Source organism: Hydra vulgaris, chromosome 11 (assembly GCF_038396675.1).
Source record: "Hydra vulgaris chromosome 11, alternate assembly HydraT2T_AEP".
NCBI lineage: Eukaryota > Metazoa > Cnidaria > Hydrozoa > Anthoathecata > Hydridae > Hydra > Hydra vulgaris.
Genome location: NC_088930.1, coordinates 31402501 through 31429285, shown reverse-complemented (window position 1 = coordinate 31429285; position 26785 = coordinate 31402501). Strand labels below are relative to the sequence as shown.

The 26785-nt window shown below is 28.5% G+C and overlaps 2 protein-coding genes and 1 long non-coding RNA gene across 4 annotated transcripts in view; 1 reads left to right on the top strand and 2 right to left on the bottom strand.

Annotated features, from left to right (window-relative positions):
- Positions 1–5944: 5944 nt before the first annotated feature.
- LOC136087577 (uncharacterized) lies at positions 5945–8060 on the top strand. 2 transcript variants are annotated; one of them, XM_065810764.1, is made up of 4 exons: positions 5945–6085; positions 6221–6499; positions 6632–6889; positions 7100–8060. In XM_065810764.1, exons 1-4 carry the CDS (start codon positions 6008–6010, stop codon positions 7121–7123), a joined length of 639 nt encoding a protein of 212 aa, XP_065666836.1. In that variant the 5' UTR covers positions 5945–6007; the 3' UTR covers positions 7124–8060. The 2 variants fall into 2 exon arrangements, with proteins under 2 accessions (XP_065666836.1, XP_065666835.1); XM_065810763.1 differs by lacking the exon at positions 7100–8060 and having other exon boundaries at positions 6632–7078.
- Positions 7918–8697, bottom strand: LOC136087578 (uncharacterized). The gene is made up of 2 exons (XR_010641901.1): positions 8161–8697; positions 7918–8079 (listed from the first exon to the last, which is right to left on the bottom strand). It is a non-coding gene; the product is annotated as an uncharacterized LOC136087578 (long non-coding RNA).
- Positions 8698–23702: 15005 nt separating this feature from the next.
- LOC100199160 (uncharacterized) overlaps positions 23703–26785 on the bottom strand; it is a 29309-nt gene continuing 26226 nt past the window's right edge. The window contains exons 11-14 of the mRNA XM_065810762.1: positions 24967–25081; positions 24359–24591; positions 24124–24247; positions 23703–24031 (exon numbers count right to left, since the gene is read on the bottom strand). Coding sequence (XP_065666834.1) covers positions 23795–24031; positions 24124–24247; positions 24359–24591; positions 24967–25081 — 709 coding nt within the window. The 3' untranslated portion in view covers positions 23703–23794. The remainder of the gene's footprint in view (positions 24032–24123; positions 24248–24358; positions 24592–24966; positions 25082–26785) is intronic.

Sequence of the window (26785 nt, the reverse complement as noted above, 5' to 3'; positions counted from 1 at the left end):
GCGTAAAGCGCGCAATCAAAGTAATGAAGGAAATATATTCGTCATGCAAAAATAAAAACAAATTGCACCTTTGCTTGAAAATTTATTGTATTACATGACTATGACATTCTAAATACATTGAATTCATAGCAGTAGTCTAGTCAAATTAGGGTCCAACCTGGACAAAATTTGGTATTATTCGAAGTGTAATTTTTTCTATTTTAACATATCCAAAATCCACCAAAATCCATTATGGGCAAAAAAAGTTATGATTATTTTAGCTCACCTCACTTTTATTCAAATTTATTAAAAATACAAAAAAAACCCGTCGTGTCTACTGTCATTAAGTTGTAATAACTTATTATAAAGTTGCTTCGTCTTTATAAAATTTTGCGCAGATATAGCCTAATGTGTAAAAATTAAAAAAAATGAAATTCAAAAATGCTTCAGAAATCATGTTCGTAAATGCTGATGTCCGCAGTTTTTTTACAATATTTTTTATTTAGGCTAATACTTATTGTATATTAAAACACCTTTACTTAAAAATTTATTAGATAAATAATTGAAATCGAGACTAAAATAAAATAAAAATTTGTTTATTTGTTTAACTATTTAAAAAAACAAGCATTTTTGAAATTTTTTCTTTTATAATAAATATATTTTTAACAACTTTTGAATAATTTTTCATTTAAGGTTTAAATTTTAGTGCTTTTTTCGCTCGACTAATATCATTAGAAATAATATCAAAAGTCAAACATTTTTTCAAAAATGTTTCCATCTCCATTTTCACTACTTTCATATTCATTTTCGCTATCATCGATATTGACGTTTTTTTTGGTGCATTTGTGCACTCCAAACCTTGGCACAGTCCACAGGCTGTCATGCAATTTATTCCATGAAGTCGACATTGGCATTGTTTTCCATGAATAAAAAAATACTCAGGTTGAAAAGTTAACTAAAACTATTTTTGGGAGCTGGTTTAAACTTTGACTGTTAATTGAAAAATGAGTATTATGAAGAAATCCGTTTTAAAAATAAAATCGGCATTTGTGGTTTATTTTGTTGCTCCAGTATACGTACCTTATCTGTCTTTATAAGTACTAAAACGTCATTTTTTCTTCTCCATCCCCACTTTGTTTTATCCATATTGACTCCCAACCATTGCTGAATTTGTAAATACACTCAAAATGAATGGTACTTGATCGCGCTTTCGGTTGTTGGTAGTCGTTCTGGCTGAATTCCTTTTTTAGAGGTTGCCACCATTCTCATATATTTTTGTTTCCTAAGTTGTACTAGCGAGACTTGTTTAATTTTTTCACCCATAGTAATAGTTAAGCTAAATTAAACCACTGCAAAACAATATGGACGTATAGTTATAAAATAAACAGTATTATAATTAAATAAAAAAATTTGATCATTGCATACCATACATGTTCAAAACAACTTGTATTCCAACATTACCTGATCTTGTGTTGCAAAGGGATCTTGGAAAACTGTACATAAAGATTGAGCGAACTCACTATTCGATTCAATAAACTTCAGTACAACTATCTTTCCTTGACCAAAAAGCGCAGAGGTAGTATCACATCCACTCCATGCATGGATAAACACCAAAATTTTTTTCTTGTGATATAATAAACATAATGTAACATTCATTATGCTGATTGTTTCCGTACTTTTTTTCATACTTTTTTTAGTATTGCGGCGGAAAAAAATTTCACACATAATTTGATCCCACATGTGAACCAACATCGCAAGAATGTCTGTATCATCAGCTATGATAGTCACACATTTTTCATTTTGTAAAAGCTCCTTTTGTAGCAATGGTTCTGTCAGCGTCTCCTTCGCATTCCACTACTATATGATTTACTATAGCTTTATTCCCAATGCTTTGATCAAAGCAGTTTTGTTATTGCTGTTTGATAGAAATTCAGATTGTTTGCAGTTCACTTGGTCTTTTGGTTGGAATAGAATGTTGATAAACTTTCTCCCTATCCTTTGATGTTCTTGATCTTTGATGGATGATTTGTAACCATCAAAAATAATTAAACTATGATTATCATTTTTTTTTTTGTAATATATGTACAATGTTATTCAATAATGTCTGAATATGTAGCTGGGAAACTCCAAAAAACTCGATGCAGCAAAGCTCCGCCGTCAAGAATATAGGTTGTGTCATTATTCTCTGTTAAAATTGTTGAATCCTTATTTTTCTACCAAGCTCTACTTTGTTTGGTTTCCTCATTAATCCATCTTTGAAGAAAGATCTGGGCTCCGGTGTTAATTCATATTCGAAGCAGTCAGTCAACCCTCTCAATTTGCATGTATAGTCTTAGGAACAATACATTAGGATCTACGTGGACTGCATTGCCATTAACTTTAACAGATGGCATCAGCTTGGCAAGTGTTTTGACCTGCTTTGAACGCTTGATAATTGCTTGATTGACTGCAATATTATTAAGACTGTATTGAATCTCTAAACTCATATTTTCTCCTTGATCACAATTGATTTCATCATCCTTATCAACTCATAGGCCAGTAAATATACATTAAATCCCGAGTCTTGAAATTCAAAAGGTTTAAACAACTCGAGCTGCTCCTTTAATGCTTTAAAATCTTAATTAGCTCTTTTTAGCCGAGACTCGCCAGAATCACAATGTTGCTGATTGCTCTCAAAACAATGCTTTGTCAATGTTGACATGGAATCATATATTGCTCCGCATTCGTGCAAAGTATTGACCCAAAGATTCCTTGTAGTTTTTGACATACCCTTTCTTCTGGTTAAGCCTCCACTGCTTTTTATTGATCTCATCATGCACTGTTCAATTACTAAATCAAATGCCTGGTTCTAACCAGCCGTTGAAGTGAACAAACTTTGCCAGAAAAGATCAATACCGAGAGACAGTGAAAAAGTCTGTGGTGACTGAAGCTCAACAATGGGCTTGAAAAATATCTTTATCAATGCTGCTGTGTCAGAAACGTTATACCACAAAATCGGAATATTTATTTTAGAATTTATTTCTGCTGTCTTTAAATCATATCTCATTCTTTTAATTCGATGAAGATTATCCAAAATTTTAGAGTTCATCATTCCAGCAGCAATGATTCCCATCCCATGAAAAGTTACTTTACCATCTAATGTGCAGATATTATGATCAACATTGTCTGCCACCCACTGAGTAAATAATCCATTGAGCACTCCTTCAACAATCTTATCGTTGTTAGCCATAACAGAGTGTTTAAAGCGTGTTATTTCTGATGGACTTATGCAAAAGCCTAGTTTAAATAGCTCATTTTTCAACCATATTGATGCAAACGTATGATCTAGTTCTATTCCTAAATCAAAAAGCAAAGGCGGTACATAAAACCGCGATTGAATAGCTTTTGTTATAGTTGGACCAATGGAAGATTGTTTTAGTTCGTCAGATGTGATTTGTTTCATGAAGAGGCGAAGTAATGGGCTTAAACTTTTTTCACAATGCTCAATACCGTATTTAGATAGGTAATTCTCTTTGCTAAACTTAAGATTTAAAATTTCTGCCTTTATCAACATAGCCGCGTTTCTAATGATAACTACACCTTGGTTTGCATCTTTGTTCTCTGCCTTAGATTTTTAAATAATAAATGTATCTTGCATCTTTAAAGCATACTTAATTAGATTTTTCTTCAGTTTGGCTAATAATTATGTCGTCTTTTTATTTTTCTTCTAATTTTCTCTTTAAGTGCTTCATTGAATAAATATCTTTGGAATTCGCTAGCTTTTGCATTTTAATGTGCAACTCAGTAGTTGTCACAGGAGCCATTTGACTCTCAAACCAACCACGAAGCCTTTCAAAGTGTTCCGCCATTGTTGAATTTTCTTTGTAACCAGGCTTTTCTGCTTCAATCAAATTTGACCTGTAAATATATTAGGACTTTCTAGATTAGCATATATGAAACATAAAAATACACATAACGAATATAAAAATTCAAAATTTGGTCAGAATCGGTCAATATGTAACTTTATTATGGAAAAACTACAAATCACTTTATCATTTGCAATTTGTACTTATTAATTGCATTTAACAATATTTTTGATATATTGCTATAACATGAGAAGATAAATCAATTCAAATAATTTGGAATTAAAACCTGTTGGTGGAAACCCTGCTGATTGAAAATAGCTTATAACATTCAAAGTGGTATATAGCATCACTTGCAACCAGATCACAACAGCAATTCAAACGAGATTTTACTTCAACTGTCCATATATCTTTTTTGTCTTCACAAACCTTAAGCATACTTTGTTTGAATTTTATTGTACGCACCTGTATTACGGTTTTACGATCACGATATTTAGAATCGGGTAATGCTAGGTTTCCACAAATGAAGCAGCATTACTTCCAGTTGAATATGTTGGTTTAAGTTATAACTAAAAATGTTTACAAAAAAACACAAATGTTAAGCTAGTGTTTTGCTTTTTAAGAAAGTAGGATGTTAAGGACCGCACAATGAATTTATAAAAAACAGCTAAAAGCACATAATTGAACAAAGTAACTCCTTCATATATAAATATATTTAATTGTATGGATCAGTGACACAAACACAAGATTGAGTAAATACAAAAATATCTTACTAAACTCAATTTTTAATGTTAGGGCTTTCCATTTGACATTTTAAAAGTTTTCTTTTCGGATTTGTAAAATCACGCCTACATGCCACATGGACAGCAACCGTGTCCTTTTCCTTAAGTTCTTCTTCAAGGTTTTTATCGTTGCGTACTTGTGAATAATGAATTAAGGCATTAATACCTTTCCTTCCAACATTAATCGTTTGATTAACCAGGTCACTATCTTTGCAAAGCAAGCAAGTTTCTTTTAATGTGTTCAACATTGTATATTTTATTTTAAGATATATTTAATAATTTATCTAAAGTTAAAACATGAAATTTAAAAATAATACTTAACAACATCAGCATATGGCTCTACAGTTTACCAAGTACACGAAACATATTGGTATGCTGGTATTTTTGCATTTTTATAATTTGTAAACTTTTTTATAAAATATTATATGAATCGCGTCATTTTTCGCTGAATTATCGCAACTTATTGAGAGCAAGTCTACGGGTTTAGTTTATTTTAAAGAAAAAATCTACAAAGTGAGGTCAGCAATAATATTTATAACTTTTTTTGCCCAAAATGAATTTCGGTAGATTTTGGATATATTAAAGTAGATAAAATTACGCTTCGAATGATACCAAATTTTGTCCAGGTTTGTCCTTTTTTTGACTTTTTTTGACTAGACTACAGGTACTTATGTCAAAATCGATTTTTCAATGACATTGAAATCGGGAATTCTTCCTGATGAACCTACTTATGGTGAAACACAGTGTTGAAGTAATCAAAAATTAGATAAGTGTTTTTACTAATTTATATATATATATATATATATATATATATATATATATATATATATATATATATATATATATATATATATATATATATATATATATATATAATTATATATATATAATTGAATTATATATATATATATATATAATTCAAAAAAATTCAAAAAAATTCCTATTATCTTTATTTGACACAGGGGACTAGTAAACTATAACGGCTTTTTGTTTTTTGTTTTTTGATTTGTTTTTACGTAGATTTGTTTATAACGTCAGGGGCCAATGCTATAAACAATTCGAAGTTTTTTTCGAGAAAAAAAATCTTTCGTAAAAACGCAATTTTTAAAGTAAATTATTTACACGTAAAAAAATGCGTAAACTCGAAGAATTTATCGCTATTTGTATTTTTTTCGGCCATTGCTATAAAGCATAAAACGTATACGTCACTTAAATTCACGCACTTTTTATATCCGTAATACGTCATTGATAAGAACAATTTTTTTAAAAAATTTTATTAAGTAGGCCTACTAAATAAATTTTATTAGTTATTAAGTAGGTTGTGCTGTCTATTCTATTTTTATAAATATTTTTACATTCTAGTATTTGGTGTTTAAAAAAACTGTGTAAAATTAAAATAGGAACATGGATTTAATTTTTTCGGATGAAGATTTAGATTTCGAAGTTGCAGAAAATGAGCTTCGCCACCGATTGCCTCGAGAGGTTGGAGTTTAAAGCATCACTTAAAATTACTAAATTTTGATGTTTTTTTAATGATTTGTTATCAAACAAAATCAGAAATCATACTAAATATGCACAGAAATTATATTTTTGTTTTGTTTTTCAATTTCATTTTAGTTTAATGGTCGCTCTTTTAACGAAGATGTTTCTGACAACGTTTTTCGAGAGCAGTATCGAGTCCCAAGAGCTGTATTAGATTTTTTAGAAACTAGGCTTAAAGATGATTTGCAACATTATACTAAGCGAAATAAAAGCATTTCAGTACGTTTCCAAATAATGGTATTTCTTCATTTTATTGGCACAAATGTTTTTTTTCATGTTCTCAGAGACTGTCATGGAATCTCTACCAACACAATTTATCGTATTATACACAGTGTAGGAGAAGCTATTTTCAATGTTAGTGTATTAAGTTAATAAAACTATTGAAAGTTTTACGTTGTCATATAAAGTTGCTTATTATTTTTATTTTAGTAAGTAAATTAAAAACTAAGTTTAGTAAAGATAAAAATTGTTATCCTATAAGATTAGATTCGACAAGAGATCATAAAGTGGCCCAATGATTGCTCCACTCTTCCACAGAAGTTCATGGAAATCGGAGGTTTTCTGTGCGTATGTGGTGTCCTGGATGGATCTCATATACTCCTTTCTAACCCTCCTCAAGCAGATGAAGATTCTCTAATCAATCGCCATCATGTCCATGGCATAAATGCAATGGCAGTATGTGGACCCGACACATCCATATTTTATGCATCGACCAACAGTCCAGGAAGGTGGCATGATGCACATGTAAGTCTGTCACTAAGTTATATTTTACAACTGTTAGTGCACTAATGCCGGCTATTCAACTAGTACGTGACACTCTTCGGAATGTTCATATTTGAACATACTATTTGAACTATTATGATTGCTAATTTTAATGTAGCTTAGACTAACTAATATAATGTATTATAATGTAACTTACAGTAAATTTAAATATTGTGACTTTACTGCTATTAGGTTCTAAGAAATTGCAACCTATGAAACAAGTTTGAAATTGGAGAGCTTCCATTTAATGGAGCTGTAATTTTGGCTGACTCTGCGTACCCATGTCGAGAATGGTTAATTCCACCTTTTCCCGGTGATCCAGACGGAGCTCAAAAACGTTTCAACATAGCACAGAGAAAAACTAGAAACATAATTGAGCGATGTTTTGGAATTGTCAAAAACAGGTTTTATGCTTTGAAAACTGGAATTCGTTTGCATAAGGTCGAAGATGCCTCCATGCTTATCATGTGTGGATTTGTTATCCATAACTTGTGTATTCGACATGGAGACAACGGTAATGACTTTGAAGAACGCGAAGAAGAACAAGCTGATGAAAATCTAGCTCAAGAAAATCAGAATGATAGAGCTTTGAATAGACGATTACAGCTACTTAACTACTTTACTTAAAAATATTGTTTAAAAATTCATAAACAATTTGTTCTAGAGCATAGGATCTATCAAAATTGTTTAGACATGGATCATAGATTTGTGTCTAAATTAGTTGAATTAAAATTGGAAAAAAATTTACACAATGATTTTTTAATAAATGCAAGAAATTTTTATAAAAAATTAGACCATAAAAATATATGTTTATATTTGTTTTTAAGTATGTATATTTTGTTTTTTTATAGAGCACGCTTAAAAAATAATAGGAGATTTGTTAACTTTATAGTTGTAATGCTTGTATCTATTTCACATCGCAACAGCATTGGTCTTAATGTTTGTGTGAAGTTTTACAGAATTTATTACTGTAAGGCAATGGTGATAAAAAAATGAAATAACAATAACAATTTCAGATTGGAGTTATTTTTTTATTGTTACTAAAAAAATGTAATTGGTCATGGTTATACAAGACGAATGTTTAAATATAGTATATATTTTTATACAATAATTTTCAAAATTTAACATAAAATTATGATGTAGCTTTTCTCTTAATGCAAGAGAATTTCCTCCTAAAACAAAAAAAAAATTTTAATGATAAAGTTTTACTAAATATTACTACAAATTAATTTAAAAAATAAAAAATAAAATACCGTGTCTGTATTTACAAAATGTTGCTGGTTTGAAGGTTGCATTTTCTCATGCATTAGCTTTGTTGCTGTTGTGTAATATATTGTTAAAGCCTTTTCTTTTCGAATTTGCTGTTGCCTGAGGGCAACGTCCAATTTCAAAAGTTTAACTCTTAACTCTTGTTCTTTTTCTAATCTTTCTTTTTCTAACCCTAAAACACTTACTTTCAATTTTTTAAAACTTCCATCTACCAAGAGACTTTCTCTAGCTTGTTTTCTTTTTAAATTTTTTAATGCCCCCATTGATGGTTTATTTTGAATTGAATCTAAAATTTAATTCTAGGTGTCAAAACAAGATCAGTTAACTAAAATAATAAGAAAGGTGGTTTAGATTCCTTTAAAAATAAGAAGTTTTTGATGGTTTTGGAAATACTAGTTTTAAAAAATTAAGCACAAATTGATGTTGTCTGTTATATAATTATAAGTCTAAAACCTACAATTAACTAAATTAAACAACTGAGATTTAAAAAAAAAACAATTTATAAATTGCATTACATTGAAGTATCTGACGACTATCACCAACAAGAGTGGTATTGTCTAAATTAGGGGAGAACATACAATCAATTCTTGCATCTAATATAAACAATTAATTTGTATAGAATTTATATAAGAATAAAATAGAACTCTATAAACTATACAATATATGTATATATATATCTATATATATATGCATATATATATCTATATATATATGCATATATATATCTATATATATATGTATATATATATATATATATATATATATATATATATATATATATATATATATATTATATATATCTTATAATACAACTAGTCTTAACCAATAAAGAAAATTATACCAGACATAGATGAAATAAAAGAAGCTGTATCAGAAGATTGTTTCAAAGTAAAGTTTACTTCTTTACTTGATGAAGAAAGGGTGGCAGTGGGAGTAGAAAGTTGGTTGGGAGTGGATGACAATGCATCATCTGTCATACAAAAAGAGATATTAAAATCAGGAACATTGATTCCAGATACATTTATTGACTTCCTGTCAAGAATGTAGACAGCATTATCTAATTCTGTTAGTTGTCTCCCTGCAGCACCTTTAAAAAATGTATATATATATTTGTATATATTATATATATACAAAAATATTTAATTATATATGTGTGTGTATATACACACACACACACACACACACACACACACACACACACACACACACACACACACACACACACACACACACACACACACACATACACACACACACATATAAAAATATATATATAACAAAACTATACCTGTTTTTAGACTTTTAGCAAATTTTTGCATTGTAGCTCTTTGCAAATAATCCCACTCTCTATTACGCAGCTGGTTGATATCTTCAATTTTTGCCCCTAAACTATTTAAATGTGACATTATGTCTTCCCAAATTCTATTTCTATGCCTCATAGTAATAGATGGACCTAAAAGTAGAGTAAATAAATAATCAATATATAGTATAATATAGTTTTATATAGTAAAATACTAAATATTCTATAATAATATATTATTTTATAATTAGAATCATACCTAAAAAAGCTTACCTATATTATATATATATATATATATATATATATATATATATATATATATATATATATATATATATATATATATATATATATATATATATATATATATATATATATATATATATATATATAATATAATGTAATTATACATATTTTTAGTTTAATTACTTAAATTAAATTAGTTTAATTAAATTAAATTAGTTTAATTACCAAAATCCTTTTCAGTTTTATCTGTAAAATATCTACATAAAAACACAAACAGAGAATGTTCAATGATTTTGAAGTGCTAACGTTGTTCCAAGAATGGCCGCTAAAAATCACGAAGAAAATATCTAAAATAGAGATAAAAAATCTATCTGAAATTTTTTTTCGAAAAAACGCATTTTTTATCTGAAAAAGGGATTCCCTTGTTCGTTTATAGCATTGGATTTAATAGCGAAGTTTTTATCTCAAAAACGGTATTTTTTGAATGTTTATAGCAATGGACTTTTTTTTTCTTCGCTTTTTACGGTAAAAACTTCGTGTTTTACGGAAAAAACTTCGTTTTTTATGTTTATAGCATTGGCCCCAGATGTCATTCTACAGTAATTTTTTACGTTTTTGTAACGGTTTGTTTACGTTTTTTGTTTGTATTAACGGCTGATAATTGCCTTCGGGCATGAAACTTTAAGTCCCGCTAATCAGTTGTTTTTATTCATCCAAATATAATTATATATAGCTCTATTATTCAGTAATATTGAGCACTGTAACACGTACAAGAGACTTCGTATTATTACATCAAAATACTTAACCTCGAATATATTCTATATATCGATATCTATACAAATATATATATATATATATATTATATATATATATATATATATATATATATATATATATATATATATATATATATATATATATATATATATATATATATATATATATATATACACACACACACATATATAAAATAATATATATATATATATATATATATATATATATATATATATATATATATATATATATATATATATATATATATATATATATATATATATATATATATATATATATATATATATATGGATAGCGCCATCTCAATTAAAGCAACTACTACAGTTACCGAAATAAGAAAAGAAATAATGACGCACCCGACATATTGAATGGTGGTGGTGGGCGCGTACATGTTCTTCTAACGTCTTATCAACTACGTATCAACAAAATATAACCTATTCAAAGTTAAAATGTGGTTGATATGTAGTTGATAAAACGTTAGAACAACGTTGAAACAACGTAACCATTGACGTTGTTTTAACGTCGTAGTTTTCAACGTCAGATTTTGTTTACAATTCCACCAAAATTTAAGGTTATTTCAACATAGCTTTTAGTCGATTTGCGACGTTGTTTCAATGTAATTTCAACGTCATTGTGTCTGCTAGGATATGTTGTCAACAGTAACCCAAACATTTATTTTCTATACAAGACAAATTTCTTTTGCAAGGTTGGCAATGTCTTTGTCATAAAGGTTATTATTTTCATTGTTTTCTGTTACTGCGACAGTTATGCAATGCCACAGATCCTCTACAGAAACATTATTAGAGGATGAAGAAATCGGAATACTTAGGGCTTTTTCTAAACAAAAAAGTTGCGAACTCTATTCAATGACGTTAGTGCTTTTGGCACTGTATGAAGACCGGATAGCATGTGCTCTTCTAACTTAATAATAACTTTCAGTTGTTGAGGTACAAATTATTTCAGTGCAAATTTTTAATGAACAACATTGCCTGTCACTTCTTTTCTGTTTTTCTTTTAGTGAGTTGTTTCGTTTAACTGAATTATATATTTTGCTGTATGGTAACAACAGTTTCATCGTGGGCTGAATTTTAAGATTTCAGCGCCATTGGACGCCCGATAAACAAAGGGCATGCACTGCTGATACTTAAAAGAATCTTGAAATAAAAATTAGATTTACTGCAGAAATTTATTTTACTTTTATTTTTATTATTAATATTATTATGTATTTCGCCGTAAAGAAAATATTTACAAAATTAGACTAGAATGTATATACACGGCTGGGGCAAGAGAAGACAAATTCAGTCTTATCGCCAAGCTCCTTCAAAACGAGAATATAAATAGCAAAAAACAATATTACCGTTATCACAATGTAATATACGCATAAAGTACATATATGAATGCAAGTTTAAAAATACTTTATATATATAATTTTCTTTTTTTTTCAAACTTTCATTTATTAAGATCTCAAATTTAAAAATTAATAAAAATGCGATAAAACATGAACATCAAAGAAAGGTAAAAATTCAGATTAAAATCAAAAAAAATTATGATCAAAAATAATTATGGTCAAAAATAAAGTAAAAAACAGGTGATTACTCTTAATTAAAAGTTTCAGAAGAAGTCCCGTTCGTTGTCAATTATCAAAAATTTTTTTCTTATTTTGTTTTTAAATTGATCAAGGGAAGAAATTTTTTTAACTCACTATCCAATATTAGTTATTATTTTAATATCAGACACTAATCCAATATTAATTATCACTTTAATATCAGATTTTAATATATTTAAATCTAAATTCTTAAAATACTAATAAAAGAAAAAGAATTATATGGTTTAATTCTCTTTTCAGCTAAAATGTTATAACCAAAATTGGACACCTTTTTTTAAATTTAATTGAGTTACATTTTCTATTAAAATGTCCAATTTCTGTTAAAATTTATATTAAAATATATTATATTAAAATAGCTCCACAAAATTTTAAACAAAATATATATTTAACAATAAATATATATTAGTTACAGCTGCATGTTAAATATTGGATCAATTATTAACCTACTTAACCAACAAATTTTGAGCATCAAACTTACCGCTAATGATACAAACTACAACTGCATAAAGAAAGCCATATATCTGTTAAATAACTAATATCTATCAAAAAAGCATGACCTAATGCCAATCTTACAAAAAATTTTTACATCGGTATTAAATTATCAGTAAAACGCATTCAAGCTTAGATTTAAAACCATCTTAAATCATTTAATGCAACCAGGTATAGAAATGATTCAGAACTTTCTAAAAAAAATCTGGAAACATGAAGACGCAGGTAACAAGCCTATAATCAAGTGACGCATAATTAAAAGATGCAAATCTTACAACCTATCCACAAAAAGTGTAAGCTTTTATTTATGGTCAATAAATAAACCAATAAATCAATTATGTTGGTTTCCGCATGAAGGCATAGGAAAAGTTTTTTACTATTTCACTTTGATTTCAGCGATTAGCAAATATCGGATCACGTATATTTAACGTCGAATGCTAATGCAACGCTAAACTTGTATTTTTTATAACGGTTTTTATTTTATATTTTCATAAAATATGACTGATGATTTCCGAAAGGCATGAAACTTTAAATTCTATTATAAAGTTGTATTTTTACATTTAAATTATTTTAATATAGTTTGACCTTTTTTTATCTTAAACAGACAAGAGTTGTATTTCCAACAGTATACAACATATATCAAAGGTGAGCACAAGCAAAAAAATTGAAAAAGTAATTTTAGGTGAACCACTTATTGCCTTTTGACTGATCAGGTACGGTTACAGAACTGTAACAGTAATAAGAAATGAAGTTTTTTCCCAAAAATTTAATAAATCTTAAAATTACTCCTTTTTCTCATTTCAGATGGCTCACTGTAGGGTGTTGTGGTTTATTATATATGGTTATAGAGGTGACTCCTCCGGCGTCTGTGTTGCGGATTTACCTCATTGCACAAGCCCGTATATATGGCAGCATTTTCTTTTCGGAGCACTCTGACAATGATACTAGGCTAGTAAAAGAGATTTTTGAGAACAAAGGAAAGTATCAAAAATAGAAAGTAGGATGTGAGCGAGACAGAGTAGAGAAATGCAGACAGACCAGTCATTTAAGAAACAAATAGCAGAGTAATTTCTTACACCAGTTACAACTAATAAGTTTCATTATGTGTCGTTTTCCTTTGGCTCACTTCAGCCAACCGTTTCTGAAATTGTGGGTGTCTTCATTTTCTAGCAAAAACAAAAAATCCCTACATTTAATTATTTAATTTATTGTAGGTGTTTATTATTCATGTTAATTTCGAATAAAGGTAAAGCACTCTTGGTTTAGATGGACCTCGGGATATTTTATTCAGATTAAAATTTCTAAAACATTAATAAAAATTGATGCATGTATTAAAGAATTGGTAAAAAGATCTGCATTTTTTGCATTTAGTGAATGCATTATTTAGACTCTTTCGTGTTACAACATAAAGAAGAACAAAAATTACGAGTGCTAGAAATTAGAACTATTAACAGATTAAAAGGTGCTAGAGATTAGAATTATTGACAGATGTAATGAAAAGATTAAGCATGGGAGTTTAGTACTAGCAACACAAAAATTAATTTGCTCCATGAAATAAAAATTTTCTATGCTTGCTACAGAAATAATTTTTTCCAGGGTAGGGGTTGTAAATGGTCACTAATTGACTTTTGGATTGATTCAAAACACTAAAAAATAACACAATATTGTAATACTTTTTAGGTCTTTAATTTTTTCTAAAACAGCTCCTCGATGTAATGGGTTTAGAAAATGTGATATTCTGTTATTAAAACACTCTGAACCATATTTTGGCAGTTCATTTTCAATTTTAGCGAGTAAGGGTTTAATAAAAGATTTTATGCTTGGTAATGTCTTCATTTTTTTAATTTGTAATGTGCATGGTAATGTTATAAAATGCTGCTATAACATTTTCAGGAATATTATCAGCTGAAAGCATTTTTATAATAAGATTTTAATTATGTTAAGATCAGTAAAAATTGATTCAATATAACAAAGTGTCTAGCGTAAGGTATTAATTATTGTAACTTCTGAATCTCTAATAGATTCTAGAGCTGGTCTTAATTTCAATATTGATTTCATCATGCTGTGGCTGTTCTTAATTAAAGAGCAATTACTTTATGACATAAGGCACAATAAAAGAAGCAAAGATCATGTTATGTAACAATAAACTTATTATTATGAATATAAATTTAGGCACTAAGTAATTTAAAAAACCAATAATCAATTTTATGTTGTTTTTTTTCAATTTCTTGACAGGTTAAGAATGATCGATGAGTTTTAGAAAATAGTTTTATGCAGATGTCAAGAGCATCTTGAATTTCCTTCAAATAAATTTTGTTTCATTGTTTTTAATGCTCTATCTAACAAGTATTAATCCTATGACCGTAACACAATTTGTATGACCGTAACACAAATTAGCTTATCACACAACACACAACACGTAACACAAATTACATGATTTGAAAGCTTTTACGTCTTATTGCTAGTAGCATCAGTTATCATCACTTTTTGTTTTGCTTTCAATCTAACAACTATATCAATCATTTTGTCTATTCCATAAGCAATATGTTGAGCAGTATGGCGTTCTGAAACCTCTTTACAGCTAATAACAGACTTTCTTAAAGTGTTTTACTGAAAAATAGCACAATATTGTAATATTTTTTAGGTTTTTAATTTTTTCTAAAGCAGCTCCTTGATGTAATGGGTTTAGAAAATGTGCAATTCTGTTATTAAAACACTCTGAACTATATTTTGGCACTTCATTTACAAATAAAATTAAAAAAAAATGATACAAATCTATTTCTTACTAATAATGATATCAAGAAATTATATGCAGGCATGAATACTGAACTAAACAAAGTGAATAATTGGTGTAGGGTATTGATTCTCGCTTAACTCAGAGGAACCAAATTATATATTTTTCCATAAAAAACACAAGAAGAAAACCTTTCTCTTATATTGCCTAACTTTATCTTAAATGATAAGTTAATTAAAAAATAAGTCAGTATAACCGCGAAGCACTTGAAATACATAGGTATCAATGTTCCTCTTTAAATAGCAAAATTAATCTAGATAACTAAAAAATCTAAAAAGTTTAAACAAGGGTAAACATTAAAGCCGGCAATTTCCACCAGTAATAAGTTTCGCTTGCAAAAAATGAGTTGGAAAACGTAAAAACAATTAAAGTGGAAGCCAAAAAAATTCGATCGAAAAGTGCGCGAAGCTCTTGAAATACTTAGGTATTAATGTTCCCCTTTAAATGGCGGAATTAATCTAGATAACGGGCAGTTTGTTAAAACTAAATTTTAGACTCTATAAAACAAAAATTTAAACTAGGCAGTTTGTTAAAACTAAATTTTAGACTATATAAAACTAAAATTTTAGTTTTTTTTTTACATTTTTAGTAAGCAATAAAGAAGCCATTCAATTGCTGACGTCAGTTTTTTTTTAAAGTTTTTGTTCTGTTTTTAACGTTAAAAATTTTTTGTATAGTTTTACGAGCTGATGATGCTGATTACCATGATTCAGCAAAAATTTATAACTATAAACTATTATTTGTATTATTAGAATTCGTATTATTTGATGCAGGGCCGGCGCCAGAATATTTGGCGCCCAAGGCGAATCTGACACACTGCGCCCCCACTCCTCCACCCCCCTCCTGCGACTTACTTTCACATTTGTATTTACATTCAGATAAATATATGCATTATCATAAATAAATATATATTCGTGTAACTTTAAAATATATTATTAAATAATTTCAAAACTTCACTTTTTGCGCTTTGTTTTTGCAAATGTAGAAACAAGTTCCGTCAGTTCAATGTTTCTAGCAATATCATGTTCACTTAACAGAGTAGCTAATCCAGCAAGTCTTTTTTGCTGCATAGACGTTCCCAAAAATGTTTTTATCAGTTTGAGTTTTGAGAAGCTTCGCTCACCGCTAGCCACGAAAACTGGAAATGTCAAGAGGATTTGTAAGGCTATAACAGTGTTAAGGACACAATCTGCTAGATTATTTTTTAATATAAAATTTAGTAAAGATAGTGGCAATGTACACCTTGCAACTCGTCTTGAAATTGATTTCAGTTGACTACATAGATCAATTGCATGGATATCTTTGGAATCTCTATATTGCAAAGTTTTCTCAAGATTTAGGCAATGTTCTATAACATCTTTGCTAGTTACACTCTGTAAACCGTAACATCATAGAGAAAACAAAACAACGAATTTATTGTTTACATAAGAGTAAATCTTTCTTCAAACAATTGTATTGCTGCGTCAAGAATAGCAACGTAAAACTTTATTTTGAATTTTTCTACCAACTTAAACTAGAAATAGCGTTTGCAATAAACTTAATGATAGCTTCAGTCATACGTGGGTCCAAATGGGTCAAATAAAGCTAAAAACATAAGTGGGTCAAATAAAGCTAAAAATTCCTCAAATTTCAGAAAGTTTCCGTTATCAGCAGTGTTCAGTTTCTCATGTGTTCCATGAAAAGCAAGATTTTGTATACCAAGAACTCTAACTAAAGCTATCCGCCGCTTCAAGACTTGCTGCCAATGCTGTTCTTCTTTTTTAACAAGACGCAAATGTTCGACTTCAATTGTTTTATTGTTTCGCAATTGCAGCTCGAACTCTTTCCATAACTGAAAATTCGCTAGATGTTCACTGCTTCTCATTCCTTGACAGAATTGCGGACATGTTTTTCCAACCATGTAAAACCATTGGAAGAAAGAGATGACGCAGCTGTTGTGCTACTGGTAAACAGTCTGCAGCAGAAGCAATAAACAGAGTCATTACTTACAGAATACTGCAGTCAATGTCAGCGAACTTCATCTTCATTGACAAACCGGCGGTTGTAATGTTTTTTTGAAAATTTTCTTTGCATACTGTCCTTAGGAAAGTCAAACTGATCGACTTGTTTTGATTCATGTTTGATCAAAAGTTGTCGCATTTCATCATCAAATAGGATTCAAGTAGCTGGATTGCTAGAGTTAGCATATAGACCAGAGAATTTATCGAATTTATGCACTTCAGATTCTTTGTGTGTTACGTGTATTACATTATGTAATTCAAACTCTTCTGATACTGTCATCTCATCCGATACCCTGGCTGCTTCAACTTAATTGTTTAACTCATCTGTGCCATTTTCATTTCTCTGCGGCAAACATAGATACTTTAACAGCGAACCAACCTGTTTTGTTATAAACCTTTTGTTTGCAGCCCATTGTTTACGATATTGAGCACCGGACACTTTTTTTCATTCTGCCACCGTGGATTGAAATAACGAAGGAAACTGATAAAAATTATTAAAATGATCACCTCCTATTTCTTTAATAACTTTAAATTAAAATATTATTTTAACTGGCTTATAAAAGTTTTAAAGTTACATTTTAAAACTTTTGAAACTCCATAAATATAAATAATAACAATTAGTATAAAAACACAACATAAATCGGTTAATTTGTTACTATACTATTCCGTAATTGCTATCGTTGAATGTTTAATTAAAATTCTTACTATTTCTGAATTAACACGCCAGTAAAAACAATTTTCACAATAAACTTAAACGTGCAAAAATTTTCTATAAATGAGTAAGGAAAACTTTGCACTGTATTAATTACGACAAAATTTCATTCTGCATAAAAAGTATAAAATAAAAATCACGTCAAATAAAACGAAAGTATCAAAGTTTATTCTTTTGTTTTATTTGACGTGATTTGACTTTTGTTTTATTTAACGATTTTGTTTTACTTTTTCAAATCTTTTAAATTTAATTCAAAAGAGACTTAAAAAAGATTTTGGCATTGTTTTTGATATACTTATTTTTTATGTAGATAGTTTTAGTGCCGCCCTCGAAAACTTGCCGCCCTAGGCGGCCGCCTAGCTCGCCTAGTGGTTAAACCGGTTCTGATTTGATGTTTTCTAAAAGTTAAACACACACACAAAATTTCTTTTGTTGAAGTGTTAAAAAAATACACTAAAATTTTTTTTTTAACACGGCGTTAGTTTATATTTTCGCGGTAGCGTGATGAAATTATGGCAAACAATATTTTATACCCCGGTTATTATTCTGATCAAAAATTGATCAGAATATAAATGATATAAACATAATAACTGGGAAATATATAAACTTTTTTGGAGCATTTGTTTTGAATTTTCAATTTATTAACGTAAAAATTTTATTTAAAAAAGTTTAAGCAAAAATGTTTTGTTTTTAAATTGTCTCCGGTTGAGTAACTTTTTGATTGTTGGTCGTTGAGCAACGCGCATTGAGTGTTGTTGCATCGACCGAGTCAAACAGAGAAAACATACAGGAAATATACATACATAGTGAAAGGGTTACGGTTGGCATTAAGATTGCCTGCTCTCACCTAAACTCTAAGTTGATGTATGTACACTCCTCGCATGTTCTTCTTATTTAATTTAGTCGATGTATGTACAAAAAAAAAAAGGGAGATATGGTATACACAAATAGCCAACTGTGTATTCATTCAATATGTATAAATAGCCACATTCATTTTTTTAACATTTTGATTTATTTTTTTTCAAATTCCTTGAACTGAAATTTTAATGAAAATTAAGTTTTAATATAAATCATATATTGGTACTGTAGAAAAAACCATGCGGCGTAATTTAAAAAAATCTTGTTAAGAATTTCTAAATTTCAAAAAAAAAAAAGAAGCGATATATCCAGATATACTTCGTATGATTAACAATATATATGCACAAGATACGTTTAAAGATTTTACACAGAGCAGATGTAATAGTTATTGGCCGATAATCTTCCATAGAAAGTTCGCTATTTAGGTATAGGTGTTAAGTGAGTTGACTTCCATTAATCTGGCATATGATTGCATTCAATTAGTCGAATAAATATAATACAGAGTGATGCAGATATTTCAAGACGGCATGATTTTAACAAAATTGGAGACAGATTATCAGGGCCTGGTGATCCAGACTTTAGTTTGTTTAGTTGGGTTAAAATAATATTGTAAGTGAAGATGGGATTTGCAGGTTGATCGTCATTTATGTTAATAAAGGTTGAGATATCATAAACATTTTTATCTTTCCAAAAATTATGATAATAATCATATAGTCTATTGGAGAGATTTTCAGAAATTGATGGTTTATTTACAGACTTATTTCACTGTTTCAAAAAATGCTTCTTGCTGTGCAGTTATTGACCAGGATATATGCACAAATTATCACATGATCCACGTGGTAATAGTTTAAGAAAGGTTTGAACAATGCTAACAATGGTAACACAATGAACAATGGTAAGATCAATATTATGAATAGGTTTGTATGATGTGGTAATAGGTAGATCAATATTTTCAATTTTCTTTGGGAATCTTTTATTAACAAATATTAGTGTGTCTCCTTCAACTCTTTTGGTCGTTTTGAGCTACCAAAATTGTTGTTCTCATTTATTTGTAAAAGGATGACGTTTTTGACAGTTTAACCATGTTTCAGTCAAACACGCAATATCAATGTTAGAGTCGGCAAAGAATTTATTTAGGATATCTACTTTACTACAGAGTGCACGTAAGTTCGTTGTAAATATGATTGGCTATGCTTCTTAAAAAAAACGTGTTTGCTATCATGTTTTTTTCACCCCAAAAAACGTGTTTTTTGGGGTTTTTTTTGGCTTTTACAGATCCTTATAGTATTTTTGTTTACTTACTTTTAACTTTTTTTAAATGTTACCAACTTATCTAAAATGTTTCTATTTAGTTTTGTTTGAATATTTCAGATTCCATATTAGATTATATTATAATTAATCTATTTTTATTAAAGCGTGAACAGAGTTCACAAGAGTTAAATTAATGGTTTTTTTATTGCTAAAATGGTTAACAAACTATTTGTTGATTTCAAAATTTGATTTCAAAAGTTGATAAGAAACAATTTTATTTCAAGTTTTTTTTTTTTATCTAAAACTCATCTAAAGAAGAATCTTGACTAGAAAACTCTGATTCTTGGTCAAGTGACTCAAATTCTTGTTCAGGTGACTCTTCATCTAAAATATTTATTGATTCGTGAGATTTATCTGAAATATTTATTGGTTCTTAAGGCATTATTTGGTTGTTGTGTAGCACACATATCCGTTGCTTCAAGTTTTAAAATTTACGATACAAACACTAATTTTGCTGCTTTTTCATTTGTTAATCTGTTTCTTTTGGCGCTGTGAAAATTTGCATAACTGCTAAAACTTCTTTCTCAAGCAGCACTTGTAGCAGGAAGCTGAAGAATTTTTGCTGCTACTTTTAATAATTCATTAGATAAACATAATCCCTTCCAGCAGTTTGGACCAAACGTTAAGTCAATAGCTATCCATTTAAAAGTTCTTGAAAAAACTCCTCCTTTACATTGGTAATTTAGTAAATCAGCCATCAAAATATCTATTTTGGTATTAGATGAGTTTGCAGCAATTGAATATATTACTTCACATGCATTAATCTGTTAAAAAAATTTAGATATTGCATTAATGGTTTTACTTAGTTTAATAAAAATAAACACAAGTTTCTAATAATTTAACCTTTTGTTCCGCATTTAAATATCTTCCTTGGTATTTGGGGTCAAGTAGATTATGAATTTTTGTTAAGCAAAAATTTTTCTTTTAGCAAATAGTTCTTTCATTTCTACTTCCTCTTTTTTTGTTAAAGGACTGCTTACTATGTTTTGAACAATATTATTTTCTAAATTATAAAAGATTTCAACTACAGACGACAACATTGGGGTGTCGGCTTCTGTTATCTTGATTGCATCAGCTATTGGTGCCAGCAGCTTTAAAAATCCTTGAACCTTATTACAAAAAAATATCTGATAACAAGCTATTTTTTGTAGTAGAATTCATTACACATCACTAAGAGATTGCCAAAAAATTTAAAGGTTGTTTATTTTTCTGTATACTCTCAAGACACGCCACAGTGAAACCCCATCCATTAATAAATAGATTTTATTCACATATCCTAATTTAATAATATAAAACTAGAAATAATATAGATTAGTATATAAAACTATGTTTTAATTAATTGTATAAAAATAACAATTACCTGGTCTTTACCGGTAGTTTTGATGAAATATTTGAATCAACTGATGATTTTTGAATTTAAGTATTGCACCTATTATGTGAGAGTTTTTGATTTCCTTTACAATATCTGTTGCTTGTGACATTAACACACAAAGAGTAGGTATTTTTATAAAATCATTAAAAAACAAATTGAGACCATGAGATATACATCCAATTAAGAAGAGGATATCTGTTTTTTAATAGTTTCCAAGCCTTTTTCATGTTTGCTGCATTGTCTGTTACTATTCCCATTACTTTTTTAGGATTAATTTCTTCTAATACTTTTTTAATAGTATTTCATCTGCTATGTATTCACCAGAATGACTTGATGAACCTGAAAATTAATACTTTCATGTAAATACTAATTGAACAGGACTTACCACTTTTAGAAACTGTTTCTGAATGTTTTAAAGGGTCTAAAATAATGTTTGTAACATTTGTACTATTACAATGTTTACTTGAAATGAGGTTTTTAAATTTGTATGTTGCTTTTCTTTGTGTTGTTTCTGTAATGATTTTGTTTGCCATGACTGTATCATCATTTAAATATTTGTATTTGACTTCAACTGGACATTTTCTACATTTTTTAATATGGATGGCCATTCGTGTTGCACTTTTTGAATTTTGAATTTTGCAATACAGTGTTATTTTATAAATTTAAAAACATCATTTATTAATTAAAAAAGTTCTCATTCGTTCTACAAATTACAAAAATTAGTTTTCATTCATTCTGTTGAAAAATTTATTTTTAATGTTAAGGAAAAATTGTTTTGAACTCAAAAACATGTCTACATAAAAAAAAAGACAAATCTCCTTTACTTATGATGTCTATGTATTTTATAAGAAAAATGTTTCTTTAAATAATTTTTTCAATTTTATTTTAGCTTATTATAACTAAGTCATTGAAGAACAATTATTAAACTTATTTGTTGAACATTTGAAGAACTTGACAGATAAATGGTATGTTAAATAGGAGAATGACAAAGTCTTTTAATAAATATCACATAAAAACACACTTTTGAGGTGATATTTATTTAAATGTTTAAGGTGTTTAAGTAGTTAGTTAAAAAAATACATTAAAAAAAATTTTTTTTTGCGGGGATCTGCTACTTTAAGATGTAACCTAATCTAGATGGGGATCTAACTTTAAAGGCAATACTAATAGAATTATATGTTAAATAAAAGAATGAACATTCTCCTTTAATAAATAACACTTAAAAACAAATTTTTAAAATTTCAGTGTTTAAAATAGGAAAAAGAGTAGTTGAGTTTGAAAAAAACAACAAAAAACGAAGCAGTTGGTTTTTTTGGCCAAAAAAACGGGTTTTTTTTTGTTGCAAAAAACAAGAACCAAAAAAACGACTCAAATCTCTAAGTCTTAGAAGCAGTCGTTAGTGTTGAATTTAAAATTTAAAGTCTATGATTTTTTTGCCCGCTCCGACCATATAAGCGACGACGAAAATAACGATATTGAGGTGAGTGGCAATAAAATTTCCTCAATAAATGTGTTATTCCGCAGTGTTGTGATCAAATACTATTAGGTAGATTAACTAGGAGTACCTTGAAATATTTTAGCAAACTTTTTTTCGAATTTGTTTATTTCGAATTCGAATTAAAAGTTTATGCCTTATTTATCATATCAAAAATTTTCAAGAGGCTTTTAGAAAAAAAAGAAGTAAAGGGTATTTTTGAAAATAATTGTTTCAAATTTTCATTTTTGTCTACTTGTCAAGTGGTGAAAAAAAGTCGCACATCCTTCAACACTTACAGTAGCAAACAGTCCTGTTAAACACGATAAAAACTGAAAATTTTTATTAAAACTTTGTTGAATGTAAAACAAAATTAAAACCAAATTAAAAAGAAAATAAACGAAATTAAACAAAGATATGACATGTCATATCTTTGTTTAATCGCATCTCTTTAATCTCATCAATCTCATCTTATTAATCATGTTGTATTTCGGTTACGTTTATTTTCTTTTTAATTTTGTTTTGTTATTATTATATTATTATGTACATAATTAAACAACAAAACATTTTTGCGTATTTATTTATTCACATGCATTTATAATTACAAAATATATTGATTGAAGTCTTTAAAATTTCTAATTTTATCAATAACAAAATATTATACTTTATTATTGTATTCAAACGAATATACAATTCGAAAACGCGACCAAAGATGCGGTTCAGTAACCAATAGTGTTCCGATGGTAGGCGTGTCTTCTTCGATTAATCTTTCGATTGTTGAAGCAGTTTCTTCAAAACGTTTTTTAGAGTCCTCTTTTAAACTTTGATTTGTAATGCTTCGTAAGTTTGACCACGGTTTAGGCACTTCGTTACTCCACATCTGAGTTTGAATCATCTTAATACATTCATAAATAATGTTAAGAATGTTAGTGATTATTTTTCTTCAAAAAAGAAACAAAATAATATTCAATGTAATATTGTTCTTACATTAAATTTGGAACCACGTTTTTGAATTTTTGTTCGCCTGCATCTTCTGCATATAAATAAGTTTTTTTCTTCTAAAGCTTCAATTAGCTCAACTGGTACACGATCACATATTGCGTGAGTGTATCTATGAAAAAAAAAATTTTTGTTTCTTACTGAATTTTTATTATTTACTGAAGGTAAAACTATCAATAAAACGTCCGTTTTATTGATAACAATGAATTGAAAAAATTCTCACTCGTCACAAGCTTTGCATTGAATTATATATTGGGTTTTAATTTTATCGATACATGCTTCCCCACATGTTGTACAACGTCCTTTACTAAGCTCTAAATCTTTAATGTAGGAAACACTTGCTTCCGCTGAATGATGTGATAATGGACTTAGGATAGGACGACTGTAAGGAGACTCAAAAGAATGATGAGAAACAGGTTTCCTCCTCACTCTACCCAGAGATTCTGTATAGCAGAACTAAATTTTTAATAATATTAAACATTTTGAATGTAATAAGGCATAAATCTAAGGCATAATCTAAAACATCAAAGTAAATAATCAAATGCAATTTTAAAGTTGTAAGAATAGGTATTGGTTTACATTATCGATATTCTAGTAACTTTGTTCACTTATTATAATATTCCAATTTTTTTTAATTTTAAACACCACATCAGGTAATTACTAGTAATGCAAACACCCTACTAGTTTAATTTTAGTATTGAAAACATCCTACCAGTTTATTATTAGTATTAAAAACGCTACCAGTTTATTACTAGCATTGCAAACACCCTGTCAGTTTAATACTAGTATTACAAACACCATGTCAATTTATTAGTAACATTGAAAACATACCCTGCATTGCCAGTTAATGTGTTCGCGTTCTGAGTTTAAAGGTTCAACACAACTTGCGTGAAAATTTCTTCCGCAGAAACGGCACTCGATACTTATTGAATTTCGCAGTAGATTTCTATAAATATAAATATTTAATTAAAAAAAATTATTAATTGATACAACTATCATTTTTCACATCATGCAAAAGTGGTCAACTATCATATGTCATATAATGTCTATGAAAAACTCAGTTCTTATTATTTTGATAAAAAATGTAAAAATTTTGTAAAAATGCATTTGATGACGTTTTTTACAAAACTGATTTAGGGAATTGTTTTGTTTTATACTTTTATTTTAAATTTTTATTTATATTAAATTTTGAAAACATTCATAACTATCCAACTTTTTAGTTTGCATACAAGTTAATAGGAAACAACTGTTAACAAATAAACAACGCTAGTGTCCTAAACACTTTCAACATTGCTGATGAAAATAATAATAAAAAGTGTTTCTCTATTTACATCAAAACTAATATTAATAATAACAACCAGTGATGAACCTAAAATCTGGAACTCCTATGAATCCGGAACACCTAAAACCCTTCTGAACCAAGAACCTTGGATCCCTTTATAACTTTGTATTTGAGGATTTCTATAACCCAGAAAAGTTCTAAACTCTTTTGAATGAAGGGTTTTGAAACCCCTTTCTCAGAACACCGATTTGCTAGGTTAAAGAGCCCTGCGGGTTTATAAATCTTTTTTTCTTAAAGGGTCCTAGAACAGTTTTTTAGAAACTTTTACTAACCAAGAACCTTTTAAGATGATGTTGATCATGATGATGCTTATATATAAATTTACATTCATATATACATAAATCAATTTTACAATCATTTACAATACAATCATTTAATTTTACAATCATTTACAATACAATCATTCGTTTGATTGATAGGCCAATGGTGTTGAATTTATAAGTCCTTCTGCCCCAATAAACACTTCAATAACTTCTTTGTCAGTGATACCCACATTTTCCAGTTATGAATAATTTGCAGTATCATTAAGCAGTATTTATCATGAATTTGCAGCCATATTCAAAATTTAAACAAACAACTTTGTTTTTTTTAGACATTCTTTATTTTAATCTTTTTAACTAATTTCCACATTTTTTTGTGTATTTATAATTAATTCATCATTAATTCCCTTCTGATGTTTGTGTTCCTTGTGATGATTGAGTTTTTTTATTACAGGTTAGATCCAAATAATAATAAATACAAAATAATATTGAAAATACTTCCAATATTATTTTGTTATCAACTTTTTAAAGATTATTGGTTGGCTATTAAAATTCTTCTTGTTGGATGGCTAATAGAATTCTTCTTATTGGATGAAATCAAGTTTTAGGTTGATTTAGAACAGTTTTATCTTCAACAGTTTTAACTTGCATTTCTGATGATAGATGAACATTTACAATTTCCCAAATAAGTTTAAGTGTTTCATTATTTTTTCAACTACAAAAATGTTTGGGTTTAATGCTCTGGTGTGTAAAGTATAACAATTATTTTGTACGTTCAAGTGCACCAATCCATGTCCAGCCCAGTAGCATGAGTTAGGCTATTGAATTTCCAGTGCACCCATTGAATTTTGTTTTCAATAAGTTAAATACTTGCATGTTACTTGTAACTGTCAACTGTTAACGTATTTATCTTCTTTTTTTTAATTTACCATCATTGCAACTGCAACTCAACAGGCATTGTTTGAAATGTGTTTACTCTGACATTCAGCACCTTAATTTCTTTTATTACACCTTGTTACCATGATTCTGCAGCTATATCACTTTTTAA

Bases quoted from the DNA above. Each gene is read 5' to 3' on its own strand.
- LOC136087577 (XM_065810763.1), top strand. From the start codon at position 6,008: ATGGATTTAATTTTTTCGGATGAAGATTTAGATTTCGAAGTTGCAGAA. The intron at 6,086-6,220 runs GTTGGAGTTTAA...ATTTCATTTTAG, and splicing joins GCCACCGATTGCCTCGAGAG to TTTAATGGTCGCTCTTTTAA. The intron at 6,500-6,631 runs GTTAGTGTATTA...CTATAAGATTAG, and splicing joins TAGGAGAAGCTATTTTCAAT to ATTCGACAAGAGATCATAAA.